At 41.5% G+C, this 17,215-nt stretch overlaps 1 protein-coding gene across 2 annotated transcripts; it reads left to right on the top strand.

Annotated features, from left to right (window-relative positions):
- Positions 1-287: 287 nt before the first annotated feature.
- LOC125528671 (uncharacterized) lies at positions 288-10,377 on the top strand. Of its 2 annotated transcripts, none has more exons than XM_087525989.1 (19): positions 288-1,544; positions 1,644-1,703; positions 1,789-1,853; positions 3,834-4,148; positions 4,429-4,572; positions 4,668-4,748; positions 4,854-4,897; positions 5,020-5,061; positions 5,140-5,214; positions 5,917-6,006; positions 6,204-6,248; positions 6,568-6,639; positions 7,372-7,461; positions 7,840-7,920; positions 7,986-8,066; positions 8,151-8,219; positions 8,295-8,375; positions 8,939-9,075; positions 10,125-10,377. In XM_087525989.1, the coding sequence occupies exons 1-19, from the start codon at positions 1,536-1,538 to the stop codon at positions 10,173-10,175; spliced, it is 1,632 nt and encodes a 543-aa protein (XP_087382115.1). In that variant the 5' UTR covers positions 288-1,535; the 3' UTR covers positions 10,176-10,377. The 2 variants fall into 2 exon arrangements, with proteins under 2 accessions (XP_087382115.1, XP_087382116.1); XM_087525990.1 differs by having other exon boundaries at positions 10,103-10,377.
- Positions 10,378-17,215: the final 6,838 nt, after the last annotated feature.

Below are 17,215 nucleotides of genomic sequence, written 5' to 3'. Positions count from 1 at the left end.
CCACTCCAATTATGGCGATTCTAAGAAATGCCACCGCAATTTCCAAACTTTGAAAAATGCCATTTCATGCCATTTCCAGTGGCATTTTTCGAAGTCTGCAGTGGTGTTCTTCAAAGATTGCAAAATTTGCAGTGGCATTTTTCAAAGTTTAGAAATTGCAATGGCATTTTTATGAATCACCATAATTGGAGTGGCATTTATCTAATTAACCCTTTTATTTTCGGCCAGCCCGTTACCGCTGCCGGTGTCTCTTAGTATTTTATTTTCCTTTCCCCCCTGCCTTTTGAAATTTTCCCCATTTCATTTTGGGCGCACTGTTTCGATAAGGAAGAGGGGCGGAGAGGGAGCGATAGGCAGAGGCGCTCGACCGACGGAGGAGAGGAGGCGGTTCCGTCGGGTTCTTACCGTTTTCCGAGTTCCCTCTCTGCTCGAGCTTGATTTTTTTTCCTTTGATTCAGGGCTCCCCCGGTTGGTTGTTCTTGTCTCTCCCCCTCCTCTCATGCGATTTTTCCCTGTCTGTTCGTGTAGCTTCCAGATCTATGTCTGTGGATTATTGGTAGTTGTATTTTGATGCGTTTGGTTCCATGGATGCCCCTCTGCACGCGTCAGATGTATGAATTCGTGTGTTAGGTACTTAGGTCTGGCCTGTTCTTCCTCTGTTAGGTTTTAGGTGTTCTCGTTTTGATTCCCTCAGTGGAGGCGCTGGTAGGTTGTACGTTTAGATGTTGGTCATCTGAATAGGGTTCGGGCTTGTGGTTTCTGCTGGTAGTATTGCTTCGTATGGCTTGCCCTCTGCATATGTAGTTCTACCATCTGGTAGGGTTAGGGTTTGTAATTTTTGTTGTAGTTGTAAGTGTTTTAGCTTGCTTGTTGATGCTATTATTGTGTGTCAAATTTAATAGGGGATTGGTCTGGCTCGTCCCCTTCTCGTGTTGTTCTTCCATGTGGTAGGGGTTAGTGTTTGTGATTTTGGTTGTAGAGGTAAGGTTTAGGTAGCTTTGTTGATGTTATTCTCTTTAGCATTTTGTCCGCAAATGTTTTTGTAATGTTAAGTCTGAATTAGGGTGGATGTTAACTGTGAATTTCACTGTAATGCATCCCATTATTCCCTAGTTACATTGTAATTTACCAACTGTATTATTCCCCAGATAATTACTGTGCATTTTAACTTTGAATTACAGTGTAGTTTTTATGCTTTGTCTCTGTAATTGATGTAAGTTTAATTACTGTGTAATCGTAAGATAGTTTACACTGTAATTTACTAACTGTATTATTCCCCAGATAATTACAGTGGATTTTAACTCCGAATTACAGTGTAGTTTGTATGCTTCATCTTTGTAATTGCTATATGTCTAATTACTATGTAACTGTGAGATAGTTTACACTTTCACAATGTAATTACTATGTAATTACAGTGTAGTTTGTATGCTTCGTCTCACACCAGGACGTTCCGTTAGTATCACCTTTTTGAGAGTGCAGATTCTGTCGGTGAACTGTTTGTGCCTAATGCCTTTGCGGAAAATGGTTCTTGTGCTATGTCTATGGTAGTTATTTCTTTTCTTCTTCTTTAGGTATATTTTATTTTCTTACTTCTTCAGATCATTTTATTTAATTTCAGTCTGTCAGCTTTTTTATTTTTGCAGGAACTTTCTGGTGATGAAGGAGGTTTTGAGAAAGCTCTTCTGAAGTTCTATTTGAATCAAGTATGTTATTCTTTTTCTGTACTAGTTGATTTTGTTTTTGCTTATTTTCTTTTTTTAGGGTGACCCTTGTCTTTTTGTTTTTCAGAAAGTAAAATGCTTGAAGAGGAAATTATCATCTACTGTGAGAAGGAGTGTCGTTAGTCCCCCTTGGTTGTACCTGAAGTTCTATCTGAGTAAAATGCTCTGTAATTTATTTTCCTTATAGTAATTTTTTAGTGATGTGTACTGTATTTCTTATGTAATTATCATTTCTTTTTTTCTTGCACTTCGCATGTTTTATTCTTTGTTATTCCACTGTTTGTTTGCAGTATTTTTTTCTTCAGAATTTACCCCCTGGTTTTTGTTTACTTATATGCGGAAGTAATCTAGTTTACTAAAGAGCTGTAGTCTTTTGTTTTGCTCTAGGAATTCCTTTTGTGTATTTTGTAGCCTTCTTGCATTGGTACTCTCTTATGTGTTTTGATCTCTGTTTCCTTTTGTTCTTTGTAGAGACAGAATTGTTCTAGTGATTTCCCTTCTTGTTCAACTTTATGTAATTTTGCTGTTAATAGTTGGGTATTCCCAGTGTATCATGGGAACTAACATTGTAAATTATAGTGGAGTAGCTCTGAAGTTCCATTGTAATTTACTGGGTTACAACATAACTTCATCACTGCAAATCCCTGCATAATTTCAGTCTAATTCCCTATGTATGTTTTATGTATTTTTTGAGTTTATTACATTGTAAGCACGTTCACTATAATTCTTGGATATTTCAGTGTAAACCCTGACTACTTGCAGTGTAATTTATAGAGGTTTTACAATGTAATTCTTGCTCACTTACACTGTAATTTAGTGTAAGCTCATCAGTTTTCACACTGTAATTTAGTGTAAATCCTTGTGTGCTTGCAGTGTATTTACTGTGTATGTACTATGTAATTTATAGGGGGATTTACACTGTTAATCTTGGTCACTTCCAGTGTAAGTCTTGGGTATTTTCAGTGTCATCAGTTTTACTTGTAGTGTCATCAGTTTTCCTGTGTATGTATATTGTAATCTCTAGTGGATTTTCACTGTAATTCTTGGGCGGTTTTCACTATAATTTTTATGTATTTACAGTGTAAGTGACCAAGTTTTGCAAATGTCATTTCCTGTGTAGGGAATTTACAATGTAATTCTTGGACTCTTACTCTGTAATTCTTGGTAATTTGCCCTCTCTCACTTGACATCCCAAGCATCATAGAGCACACAGGATTTTCACTGTACTTCTTGGGCAGTTTCACTGTAATTCTTATGTATTTGCAGTGTAAGTGACCAAGTTTTGCAAATGTCATTTCCTGTGTAGGGAATTTACACTATAATTCTTGGACTCATACACTGTAATTCTTGGTAATCGGCAGTGCAAGTTCACCAGTTTTTGCAATCACTGGTACTTGCAGTGTCATTTCCTTTGTCTACACAGTGTGAAGGCTCTGATTATTTTCTGTCTTCTATTTGCAGCCTTGTTTTCGTATGATACTTCAGCACTGAATTTCTGTCAATTTCTGAATGTTTCAAGATTAGAGTGTAATTTCCATGCTTTTGTTGCCACTGTAATTCTTGATTCTAGACTTCAAAGTTTCACAACTGCTAGCGATAACATATTCCATAGTTTCTTGTTGTTTCTAATTTTTGTGTCTAGTTTCTCTGATTAGTTTCTTTTACATATTTTCCATGAAAGAGGTGAAGCGGGTGAAGGGGTTGAAGAATTGGTGTTGAAATAGAAGTGTTCCTGACCTGGGGATCATTTGTTGATTGATTTTCCTGGGATCTCCCTCAATGTTTGGCTGCTGTTCTTCATTCTTGCTGTGGTCCAGGGGGTCGCAAGCTGATGGGCAGTTCGCTGTGGTCCAGGGGGTTTGTGGCCCAGGTTTAGTTGAAACTGGGTTAGAGCTTAAGCTGACCCGTGTTTTTTAAGAAAAACAGATCATACAGTAGATGGGTTGGGTGCTTTTGGACATATAGGTGGATCTGTTTATACATCAGGAAATTTGAATGTTGCCGAATTCAAAAACAGTCAAACGCTAAATAGACAGTCCCTTAATTTAATCGAGAAATTGCCTATTTACTCAACACTTCTTTCTATCTGATCCAGGAGTGACATGCACACAGGCTTACCGGCGAGTCGGGTGCGCGCATCGACCTGTACCATCTGACCGACCTTGTCAAGGCGGGCCGGTGGGACGAGGCCATCGACCATCTCTCCTGCTTCCTGCCGTGCGACCTTGCTCTGGGCGCCCACGGCCGCGTCCTCCTCCACTTCCTCCGCGTGCACAAGGCCGTCCACGACATCGTCTCCGGGGCGCCCGAGAGCCGTGCCGTCTCTGCAGCTCTCAGGATATGCTTCACCAAGAATTTTACCATCAACCACGCCATCACCAAGCTCCGCACCATCCTCTGGTCCCTCCACTCCTCCAGCGGATTCAGGTACATCACTATTTTCTGATCTACTCCAGAGTATTAATAAACCCATCATTTCTTCTGAACCTTCTGAACCAACTATGAACCAGTTTCTGAATTTTGTACTACATGTATTCTCTTCTGGGCTAATAGGAGGAGAATTCCCTAAACCAACTAACTCTGTGGGTGTCAGCCTTCAGATAAATGATTTTCATGCCTGACAACTCTTCAGATCAGAGCAATACAAAAGAAACTTTACACCTAAGCAATATTCATGCTCAAATGTTGTATTCATTCATGCATGAAGGGACTCCCTGGACTTTGGGCGCGTGAGAGACAAAGCGGCGTCCACTGTCGTTTACTTGGCTTATCAAACTCCAGAGTTGAGAGAACATATGAAAGAGGCGCGTGGCCCAGCGGAACCCCACAATGTACTCCCCATTGGCTTCGGGTATGCTAGTAAATCATACATGATCAGTACCTATATCAATCCTTTCTTGGCTAGTGACCATCAGTTTGATCGCCTCATATGAAATCTTTTGCTAGCTTCCGTCCAAGGCGCCATGTGAAGCGAGGCCCCATCCCGGGCTCTGTTCTTGTCAAGCACTATCTTCATAAGAGGAGGATGTATGTGCATCAGCATAACCATCTTCAGTTCTGCCTTTTTCTTTTTATCATCTCTGATGGCATTCTATTCTATTCACACCTGCATATGTTTCTTGCTTTGTGCAGGCTTGCTTCTTCGATATCAAGTCACTGTGAAGGGTCAAGTTCTGGTACATTATCCTCATCACAAATATCTTAGGGTTGGTCTTATGCAAAAAAAATAATAATAAAATCTTTATGCATGCTCCCTGTTTGTCAATAATAATCCTTTTTCCCCCTCTCTCAATGGCAGAATCGTTAATTAAGGCAAAAGAATGGATGGTGGATCTTGTTGGTAACACTTTTTCTTTGTTTAGGTGTTGGCAACTTCATCGCACGCTAGCAACTAATAAACTTTTGCTGTCTTTCTTAGATTCATGTTTGGAAGCTGGTAAGCGGCATCAAGGGTATCCACTTCAATATGTTTGTACTCCAATGGTACACAAAGGTAGCTTCAGATTCTTTTAGGCAACCAAATATTTAGTTTACTCCCACTTCAAACTGAAGATTTAATTTAGCCTGATTTGCAGAAAGCCTTTAGTTTAGTATCTTTCCAAAACAAAAGAACCCTTTAATTTATAATTTTTTGTGTACTGCAAAAGGTTTATGTTAGCCTACCCCAACTTGTTTGGGACTAAAAGGCTTTGTTGTTGTTGTTGTTGTTGCAAAGGGTTTATGTAATGTCATTGTCTCCACTTCCTGTGTTGCTACATTAAGTTTGTATCGATTGACAATAATAATACCTTTATCCATATTGATCACGTCTGCACAATCTCAAATCAGTCCTCAAAAAATAGAATGAGGCCATGCAATGATGATCGTTTTAACTGGTTCTTTGCTCTTGCCACACCGATTTGTTCTTGTTGCTGTTGGATTGTTGCATTAAGTTTATTCTTAGGGTATTCCTGTTATGTGCCCTATGCACGTGTAGTACATCGTTATGCTATGTTCTTCCACTCCCATTATTGTTTATGTGCCCTATACACTTGCAGTACACCGTTTTTCTGAAGTTAGCCTCTGTGTAGTAGCCGTTGCAGTACACCATTTTTCTGAAGTTAGCCTCTGTGTAGTAGCCGTGTCATTTTTTGTGGTGTTATTTGCACTTCGCCTGCCAACCTGCTACCATTTCTTATTACTGAACTCTTCGCAGGTGCTCCTGTTGATCCATTCTCGCGGAGTAATCTTGGTACATTCAGAAGTCCGGCTAGAAATCCTGGCATGTCATCAGACACCGATTTCGGTAAATTACTTGAACACCATCAAGCGTTTCCCAACCAGGGCAAAACTTTAACTGAACAATTAATCCATGCAATTGTTAATTGTTACTCCAGATGTACAAATTAAAAGGCTATATGCCTCATTGATATTTTACTGCGTGCCCTATAACTTTTGTATATGTGCATTCATTGTCAACAATTTTTCTTTTTGCAATGGCAGACTTGTTAGTCCTCAAGACAAAGGAATGGGCGATTTACCTTATAGGTAAAACTAGATTATTCTCCGTGCGTCTTTCATTTGTTTACCATTCCTGTTCATACATACATCAACCGATGTGTTTAACTTTCTGTTACAACAACAAAGCCTTTCAGTCCCAAACAAGTTGGGGTAGGCTAGAGTTGAAACCCATAAGATCTCAAAACCTGGTCATAGCTAATTTCCCCGCACCGCTCTCTTGACATTATCGCATGCTTTAACCTTCTGCTATGCACCGCCGCTTCTGGCCTGTGTTTAACCTTCTGTAATCAGTAATATTTAGTAGCTTGATTACATACTAGCAACTGATGAAACTTACCATCTTCAGATCAACGGCTGGAAGCTTGGCCGGACCTTAGTCAAGGGCATGAGTATCCATTTCGATGTGTCAATAAGGATGGTAGGTTGTTTCAAAAACATTTAGTTTCGTCGCTTGTATCTCCCCTTCCTACCTGGGATTTATGTTGGTTGTCACAAGTTATTACATCCTTTGGAGCGAGTTTGCAATTGTTATAATATTTAGTTCAAGCCATTTCTCACCTAAATTCCCTTAAATGTTATCTCATTTTCCTCACTGGATTTACAGAGATCACAGCAGTGTAGGATAATTCTCTGCAAAATTAGACTGAACTAATATTACTGCCTTTAGTTTGGTACTATTGTGGGCTACGTTCCTTTGTATCTTCTTTACAGTCCATTGCTCTCACCGCACCAATTGTGTTGCTGCTGCTTTTGAACTGTTATGCTAGGTTTATGCTTAGGGTATTGATGGGCTGTGACGTGTGCACACATAATACCTTGTCATGATTTGAATTCTCTCACACCATTATTGTTTGGAAAAGATTCCTATGCACATTGTTCTTACTGCACCGATTATGTTATTCTTGCTTGTGAAATGAGCTGCTAGGTTTATGCTTTATGCATTACTGTGATGTTTGCACACTTAATGCGTGTCATGATGCACAATCATCATTCAATTTGTACCACATTTTGTCACATTCTGTTCAAGAAAATGCAGAAGTTTTCTGCCTCAGTGCACAGCCTCATCAAGCTTGAGGTTTTTGTTTACACTTCATCCGAATTGTGGGTATCTGCTGCCATTTCTGAATTGTAACTGCTGAACTCATTGCAGGTTTTCCAGTTGCCCGAATTTCGCAGACTATCCCTGTTACCTTGGTGGGGCATGCTAAAAGTTTTGCACTTTCATCACTAACAAAAGCAGGTAAATTAGTTGGATGCCTTCGCATTTTTCAAACCACGAGGAAATCCCATATCAAAATTGCACCTGCAATATACGCGTCACTGATAATGATATTTGATTTTCCATGCTTCAGTTGCATGAATTTGGTTTATAACTGGCCATTCTTCTTTCCGAGTCTTTGTTTGATGCTTTTCTTCAACTCTTATGGTGAAGTTTACTGAAATGCATTGCCATGTTATTCTTTGATTTCATCATACATCATTCCAGCTTGCATTTCATAAAGGTTTGCATTATGGACGTAGTTTATTCTAACCGAGTCTCAAGTCCCTATGTTTTCTTTTTCATTTTTGGTGTTTATGTATCTTTGCGACAGATTCCTAACTGCTAAACTTGTTGCAGAAGTTCCATCCTTCATTCAGGTGCTCCATCCTTTGGAAGGTCCTGCTAGAAACTATGGGATCCCACCAGTGACAAATGCAGGTAAACAGTTAAGCATTGAGTACCTGGCTACCTGCCGCGATTTCTAACTGCTGAACTCATCGCAGGTGGTCTACCTTCACAGGCCATGTCTGCTATCTTGGCACCTCCTTATGACCAGTTCTTGATTACAACAGAGAAAGATGCAGGTAAATTGCACTTTCTTCTCTAAACATGAACGAACCTCCATCTACCGCCGTTTCTAACAGGTGAACTCATTAAACTCATTACAGGTGCTCTGTCCTCAAAGGCCATGTCTGCTATCTTGGCATCTCCTTCTAAATATATCAAGGCAAATGCAGGTAAATCACACGTTCTTTTCCCAACATGGACGAACCTCCATCTGTCGCCATTTCTAACTGTCGAACTCATTGCAGATGCTCTACCCTCAGAGACTATGTCTCCTATCTGGGCATCTCCTTATGAAAACTCTCTGGTCTCGACAATGACAAATGCAGGTAAGTTGCACGTTTCTTCCAAACATGGAAGAATCTCAATCTGCACAATTGGTCCCTGGAATTTTGTTGTTTCTTGACAACAACAAATGCACTTTTCAATGGGTTATATGAATGAATGATAATAATATTAAATATATTGTCAGACTAGTTCATTCGGTCTCTTGTGTGCTTCTATTTGTATTACTCCCTCCGATCCATATTACTTGTGTAGCTGAAATGGATGTATCTAGTGACAAGTAATATGGATCTGAGCGAGTACTTGTTTTTTGTCGTTGTAGAACTTGGAGCAGTTTGGCGGCTTCTCTTAATACAGGGGATGTGTTACTGTTTCGCAATGTGCACAAGTTTTTTGTCGGCTGTCAAACTTGGAGCAACAACACATTTTAGTGTAATGGAGATTTGTTGTTGTTTTGAAATGTGCACAAGACACGTTTTTCATCTTTTGTGCTTGAAATGTTCGTTGTTAATGAGCATTAAACATGTAATTGAGAGTCTTAAAGGGGTATTTTGTTGTGATAGTACTGAATCCATTAAACCTTAATGCTATTATAATTCCTGGCCAGGTACACATAAGCATTTGAGTCAAGAACATTGCTATACTGAGAATGTTTGCCAGGATTTCAGCCCAAGGAAGAATCCAAGGATGGAACTGACAACTGTTGGGCAAGGCTTTAATCCGAAAAGGCAACGGACAACTCCAGTAAGATGCTCTGATGCTGAAACTGGTGCTTAAATTTTTTTTGCGAATACGCATGTTGCGTATCATTCCATTGATAGAGGGTACAAATTACATGGTGGCGATCCTCGTATAGAGTACACTAAACACTAGAAGGCGCATACAGGGACGCAAATGAGCAGAAAGAGAGGGGTTGCTCGGCCCCAAGTTGCACGAAAATAAATAAATAAAATACAGTGAGTAAACAGTTAGCATGCAATCTTATATTATGTGGTGCCATGATATTTGAATAAACAATTAGTTCTTTACATGATATATGTAGCAACAACAAGATGTGGTCCACAGAAAACTCGCTCAATGTATTTCACGTTTCAAGAATTTCCAAGTTCCTTTACAACATTCTTGAACAGTTGAAGTTTCTAATTTTAGAACTAAATACTTGGCATATTTGGTGGTGGATATGGGTGCTTCATAATGTTGAGGGCATATTTACTTCGTTTTTAGTTGATGCTTATGTCAATTAATATAGACGCATGATTATAAATGTTTAACTCTAGCATGGATATCCTACTAAGGTACACTATTATGAATTGTTTTACCGAACATCACAATGGTCCCTGAGGTGTCGTAGAGCTGTATTATCAGTAGTATACTGTACTAAAACTTCACTGCTAACAAGCCACACCACTATCAAAATTGTAGCAATAGATCAAACTTAATCAAAATTACAATCCTTGTGTCTAAAGTACTGGAGAGATCATTTGATTAGAGTACATCTTTTCATCACAAAGATGAAAGTTTATAATCATGCACATTGTTTCATGAATTAAATGGAAAACATGTCATAGCAGAGTAATGCGTGGGCGATAGCAGTAGTTGCAAGTATTTTACAATAGTCCCCTCTAAAAGGGCCATAGTTTTGTTGACAATCCGTGCATTTTACAACACGATGTTGTATGCACTTAAGAAGTACTCTGTACTAGTTATCAGGCAATCTTGTTGCACTATGTGGCATCACCCTATTAATTGCTGTCTTGGACATTGCTAACAGGTATAATACTGTTCGAGTGCAGGCTTCGCTGATTGAAGGTAAAGCTGAAGGTCACCTCACACCATGTTCTTGAGTGGTGGGATCGACTTCACTCATGGGGCTTCTATCTTTGTGAAAAGACGCCCTGATACTGTTAGTGGGCTTGTTGTGCTGCTGCCCCCAGCGTGAACTTTGTTGTTTTTATTTTTTGTGAACCTATGTTGTGCATTCCGATTGTACTTTGAACTATGTATTGTCGCTACTTGAGCCAAGTTATGTCTTTTCTTTTTGTGAAATTTGAGTCGGCAACGTGTTTTTTCTAGGAATTTGGCTTAAAATTTGACATCGTTTTTTACTTGATTTTCTTGTTTGCTAGCTTACTAGTGATTTCTGGCACTGGGAATTGGAGTATGTTTGTGTAAATTGTGGTTCACAACATATTTGTTGGTGGTGTTATTGTGGATGCAATAGGCAAAACAAAGAACAGATGGGAGGAACTTGAGGATGCAATGGAAGAGTGGGAGGAACGCTTCCACCAGCAGGCCTAGGAGTGGAAATGAGGCATTCATTGGCATGAGCAAACACCAAGCTTCTGCATTGATAGGGTTAGTGTGAGAGCTTGTGTTGATGATGAAGTTCTTAGTTGCAAGTGTCCTGATGTTGTGTGCTGTTGGTGTTGTTTTCATTCTGAAAACGTAATGTACTGCATGTATGTGTTGTTTAGGTGCCAGTCAGTACCGTTTAAGTGTACTTTGGTTTTTGAACTTAATGGATGGACCTGATGTAAGACAAAGTTGAAGTTGATCATGTCATGTATGAACCTGCTGTATTTTGGACTTTATGATGCGCTTGTATCATGTTTATCCTGTAATGTGAAATATATGCAGTCTTTAGTCTATTATGGAAGTGGCTGATGAAGTTTATTTCTGTCAAGATTATTGAACGATGAAGCACATGTATGTGAAGCAGATCGACTACCTTTGACCCTGTTTGTTTGAGCTTCAATTGGATTCAAATTTGCTTCACTGACGAAGCTGATTTGAATCAACTTAAGATTTGCCACAAAAGCACATCGGGACGTGCTTCAGGGAAATACGCTGAAAAAGGCCCGAATCAGATTCCAACTTCATTGGCAAAGCTAATTCAAAATAGTTGTTTGTTGTAGATTCAACTTTTCAAATTAAGGAATGCCTCTACATGAGCGATAGTATCGCTCCTGGTATTGCATCAAAAGTACTGGTCCAGTAGTACCGCTGCATGCGGTACTACCACCATCTGGTGCTACACGGTAGAGAAGGTCGGCACTGCCGGACCTGGAAAGAGCCGGTAGTACCGCTCCATCAATCAGATGTACCGCTCAGGCCTCTCTTTCACACGCATTGCATTGACACATACCCTTCTCTCCCCCCTCCCTCTCTCCCATGTACACACGTACACTTACGACTCTCTTGCACAAACCATCTAGGTCGATGTTACACACATACACTCTCATTCTAGGTGGAGTACGTACACGAAGTGTTACATCCCAGGTTTTTTCAAATCTGAAATGTTTTAAATTTTCACAAGGAATTAAAATAATTCTAAGAAAACCTATGCACTAGTAGAAAAAGGACAATTTGTCCCGGTTCTAGAGGCCCATTTGTCCCGGTTTTGGAACCGGGACTAAAGAGTCGGGACTAAAGCCCAATACTTTTAGTCCTGGTTCGCCTACGAACCGGGACAGATGGGGCTCCACGTGGCCGCTGCGGCTTGCCCAGGCAGGAGGGCCTTTTGTCCCGGTTGGTAACACCAACCGGGACAAAAAAGCATCCACGTGTCAGCAGTTCAGGGGCTGGGGTTTTTGTTTTTTTTTGAAGGGGGGGGGGGGGGTTGGGGGTTTTGTATGGTTAATTTAGGGGTTTCATATATTGTGTTAGCTAGCTAATAGAGAGAAGTGACCTCTCTTATCTCCGTGCTTAGTCGACGCTACGTACTATACGTATAGAGAGAACTCACTACACGCCAGCTAGTAAGCAAATGAAGGGAACCATTAAGTACACAAGATCGTCATGAACATATACAGATAGAAGTGATCGACCTCCTCCTTCTCCGAGAGATTAATCGAACAACAAGTTTTCGTATATCTATCCGACGCTACTAGCTACATATATACAATATAAGATCTCTTACAATCCCTAACATCTGAAGTCAAGTTCCACATGGTATTCTCCGGATTTATTGATGACGTAGTCAAGAAAGAATCCTGCGATTTCCGCTTCAATTGCTTTTATGCGATCTTGTGGTAGGAGATCATCCCGCATCTACCAGATCTAAATCGAAGAAGAGGTTCAATACATGTGTATGAATGAAACTCAACACAAATGATGGTAATAAAATAAAATTGTGAATAGTTTTGCTTACACACTTCATATTGTTTTTCAGAGTAGCCCCGCTTATTCTTGGCCGTCTGGTTGTAGATGAACTCGCAAACGTACTATCCACAGAAATCATTCCTGCTTTCCTGCCACAAGCACTATACGAGAAATAGAGGTCAATCAAACTAATATAAGCAAGCATGCTAAATGGTATTGATGAAACTAGCTAGAATCAATGGGAGATGCGTGGAACTAGGTAGCAATACTTACTTTCGGGTGTTTAAATTTCAGCTCGGTCGGCAGTCCCGGAGAAATTCCAGTGAACTCTTTCCAAACCCTGCCGAACAAAGAAAATAATTACTTGATATCAGGAAATGAACAAAGTTGCCGATATGGTGCGATAATGATCGATTGAACCTACTTCTGGAGCATCTCAGTCATGTTCGCATAATCCTCGGGATCTTTTCGTCTCGAGTCTAAGACGGTTACTAATCTCTGCTCAAGGTTAATCTCTAGGAGAATAAAGTGGTAGCTGCGCACGCATGCATAACTAATCAGTTACATTACTATAACCTCGAGTAATAAGGGAAACCGAATGTGCACAAGACAGTAACACTCACTTGAAGTTGTAAGGAAAGAGTATTTTATCTTGCTTTGATTTTTGAGCAACGGTTGCAGCAAGTTGTCCTTAGTTTCTGTGACTCTGTTTTAACCGTCCATTCATGTATGAAATTTGGGTTAATGAACCCAATGTCATAGATTTGTGCTTTTCTGCATTCGACGATCTTCAATCTGTATAATATAGTGAGGATAATTATATATACATGCAATGAAAGAGCTGAGCTATATATATAGAGACTTAATTATAGAAAGTAGTCTTACAAACAGTAGCAAGCCATGAGTGATTTGTCGAGGGCCTTTAGATTGTAGAACTGGAAAAACTCGTCAAAATCAACAGTTAACAGTTCTTGTCCAGTGAAGTCGTGGTCCTCTTTAATTCTCATCGACAAAGCATCCTTCCCAGACTCCCTGCAGGTTTTCATGTACCATTTATGGAATCTTCGCATCATCGTTGTTAGAGGAGGACTTCCATCTTTGACGAGAGGCTTCTCGTACTAGTATTTGAATTCGTCCACCTCCATTGTATCAAAATGTGCATCGTCGGGTAGGTAATCACCAGGATTGGTACCGGGCAACATCCTCGGGAGATTTGCGACGATGTCGCTAGACACCTTGAGCGGGGGGCACGATTGGTTCTCCTATTCTCCGAGCTGGGGATTTTTTCCCACTTCTTCGATCTGCTAACCTTTTGTCACTTGAAGTAGTTCCTGACCACCGCACATCTTCATATGTCTTTTTAAGACAGCGGAGATGGTTGTCATCCGGCGAGGGCGGTGGTGGTCACTTCAGGGCATTGATAGTGCGTTGAACTTTTACGGAATCTATCTTCTCCTCTGGAGGTGGATGTTTCATAGCTCTTAGCGTTTCAAAGAAGTCCTTCACATAGGCTTCACAGATCTCCACGTTTTCCTCCATGGTCCTCTCGTATGGTAACTTCTCTAGAGGTTTGAGAGATGGACCGAATCTGTATTGCCTCCCGCCTCTGGCTGTACTGCTAGATGCCGGAGCAGCCGGAGCGGCGGCAGCTGTATTCCTTTGTTGCTTACGAGGCGGAGTGCTACGACGTGCCGGAGCAGCCGGAGCGGCGGCGGCTTTCTTCCGCCATTGCTGACGAGGCGGAGGAGGAGGCGGACTGCTCGGATGCGCCAGAGCAGGCGGAGAAGGAGGCGGAGTGCCGCCACATGCCAGAGTAGCCGGAGAAGGAGGCGGACTTCCCTGATCACTCGCCGGAGGAGGAGGAGGCGAAGTGCCCTGACTCGCCGGAGGAGGAGGAGGAGGAGGAGGCGGAGGCGTCCAGTTCGGAAGCTTGATGTGCTCCTTTCGCCATAGACATGGAGTCTTCAGAGCAAGACCCAGCTGAGTCTCCCCTTCACTGGTAGGGTGGTCAAGCTCGAGCTCCTCAAATCCCTCCGTTATTTCATCCACCATCACAACATCATAGCCTTGTGGAGTCGGAAGGCAGTGAAAAGTTGTGTCGGGTTCAGGAGGTGCAACAGAGCCAACTTGTTACGCCCTCGATGCGGCTATATCTCCCACGTGTCGAAGCATGACTTAGAGGCATAACCGCATTGAAAGCAATGTCGCAAGTGAGGTAATCTTCACACAACCCATGTAATACAATAGGGGAAAAAGATACATAGTTGGCTTACAATCGCCACTTCACACAAGTACATGAATAAAGCATTACATCATCCAAATACAATCAAGGTCCGACTACGGAACCAAAATAAAAGAAGAACCACAAATGCGACACGGTCCCCGATCGACCCCAACTAGGCTCCACTACTGATCAACTGGAAGCGGAACAACATAAAGGGCAAGATCTTCATCGAGCTCCTCCTGAGCTTGGTTGCGTCATCTGCACGATCTCATCGGCACCTGCAAGCTGGTTTTGGAAGTATCTGTGAGCCACAGGGACTCAACAATCTCGCACCCTCGCGATCAAGACTATTTAAGCTTATGGGTAAAGTAAAGGTATGAGGTGGAGCTGCAGCAAGCGACTAGCATATATGGTGGCTAACATATACGCAAATGAGAGCGAGAAGAGAAGGCAAAGCACGTTCGAGAAACTATGATCAAGAAGTATTCCTAGAACAACCTACGTCAAGCATAACTCCAACACCGTGTTCACTTCCCGGACTCCGCCGGAAAGAGACCATCACGGTTACACACGCGGTTGATGCATTTTAATTAAGGTCAACTTCAGGTTTTCTACAATCGGACGTTAACAAATTCCCATCTGCCCATAACCGCGGGCACGGCTTTCGAAAGTTCAAAACCCTGCAGGGGTGTCCCAACTTAGCCCATCACAAGCTCTCACGGTCAACGAAGGATATTCCTTCTAGCGGGAAGACCCGATCAGACTCGGAATCCCGGTTACAAGACATTTCGACAATGGTAAAACAAGTCCAGCAACACCGCCCGAATGTGCCGACAAATCCCGATAGGAGCTGCACATATCTCATTCTCAGGGCACACTCAGATGAGCACTACGTACATCTAAAACCAGCCCTCGAGTTTCCCCGAGGTGGCGCTGCAAGTGGCTCTGTTTGGACCAACACTCAGAGGAGCACTGGCCTGGGGGGGGGGGTTAAAATAAGATGACCCTTGAGTCTGCAGAACCCAAGGGAAGGTGGTAGGTTGTTAGTGCAAATGGTAAAACCAAGGTTGAGCATTGCTGGAGGAGTTTTATTCAAGGCGAACTGTCAAGGGGTTCCCATTATTACCCAACCGCGTAAGGAACGCAAAATCCGGGAACATAACACCGATATGAAGGAAACTAGGGCGGCAAGAGTGGAACAAAACACCAGCCATAAGGCCGAGCCTTCCACCCTTTACCAAGTATATAGATGCATTAATTAAATAAGAGATATTGTGATATCCCAACAAGTAAACATGTTCCAACAAGGAACAACATCTCCATGTTCCAACAAGGAACAAACTTCATCTTCACCTGCAACTAACAACGCTATAAGAGGGGCTGAGCAAAGCGGTAACATAGCCAAACAACAGTTTGCTAGGACAAGGTGGGTTAGAGGCTTGGTTCAACAATATGGGAGGCATGATAAGCAAGTGGTAGGTATCGCAACATAGGCATAGCAAAAGAGCGAGCATCTAGCAAGCAAAGATAGAAATGATTTCGAGGGTATGATCATCTTGCCTGAAATCCCGCAAGGAAGAAGAACGAGTGCATGAAGAAGACAAACGGTCGTAGACGAACGGGTCCTCACAAACGCGACGTTACCGGTACCAACCCGAAGGAGCAAACACCGGAAAGAAGCACACAACATAGTAAACAAACCACACATGAACATGATATGATATGCGGGATGCGGTATGCGATGCATATGCATGATTTGCAAAGGAATGATTGAACCTGGCCTCAAATTGGAAATCCAAGTGTGCCACTGGAAAGGTGAGGTGATTTCGGTTGAAATCGATATAAAGATCACCGGAATCGGATGCACGGTTTGGAAATGGCAAGCAATTCAAATATGGCACCGGTCTGCGATATACAGCAAGTAGCCATCTAAATGCAACAAGATAATTATGCTACATCACTCAAACATGGCAACAAAATACATGGCAGGGATCCACTCATAATTCTTGACAAAAGGTGAACACTGAGATACGGCCAATTCAACCATTAATAGGTTCAAACAAGCATGGCAAAACTGCAAACGGTAAACAGATTTCAGACTTGGTGAAATTAACACTAGTCTGGAATTTCAGATCAGGTAGCACACTTTGAAGAAATAAAACTATATGCTACAGGAACCTAACATGGCAAAGTAAGGCATGGCATGGAGCAAATCAAAGAGCTTAACAAAAGTCCCTTAGTGACCTTGAGGCAAAAGGGATCAGAAAATACAATTACAAGCATGTGAACATAGCAAAAACATAATCAGATCTCAGACTTAGAGAAAAACTGGAACATGCAAAACTGATATCAAGTAGGCATGTTCACGAGCTCGATGCACTCGCTACAGAGCAAGGCATGACAAACTAAGCATACACCCATCAACAATACATATTATATAAGCTAGACATGGCAAGAACAACAACATAGCATGCATGGATCAACAACAACATCCTCGGCAAAATCGCTAACAAGTAGACAATTTGCCCAGATTCACGAAATAGCAAAAGTAGAGCTCGA

This window comes from Triticum urartu, chromosome 5A (assembly GCF_056163025.1).
Source record: "Triticum urartu cultivar PI428250 chromosome 5A, HENAU_Tu73, whole genome shotgun sequence".
Taxonomy (NCBI): Eukaryota; Viridiplantae; Streptophyta; class Magnoliopsida; order Poales; family Poaceae; genus Triticum; species Triticum urartu.
Note: the sequence above shows the minus strand (reverse complement) of the source record. Positions and strands in the feature narration are given on the sequence as shown.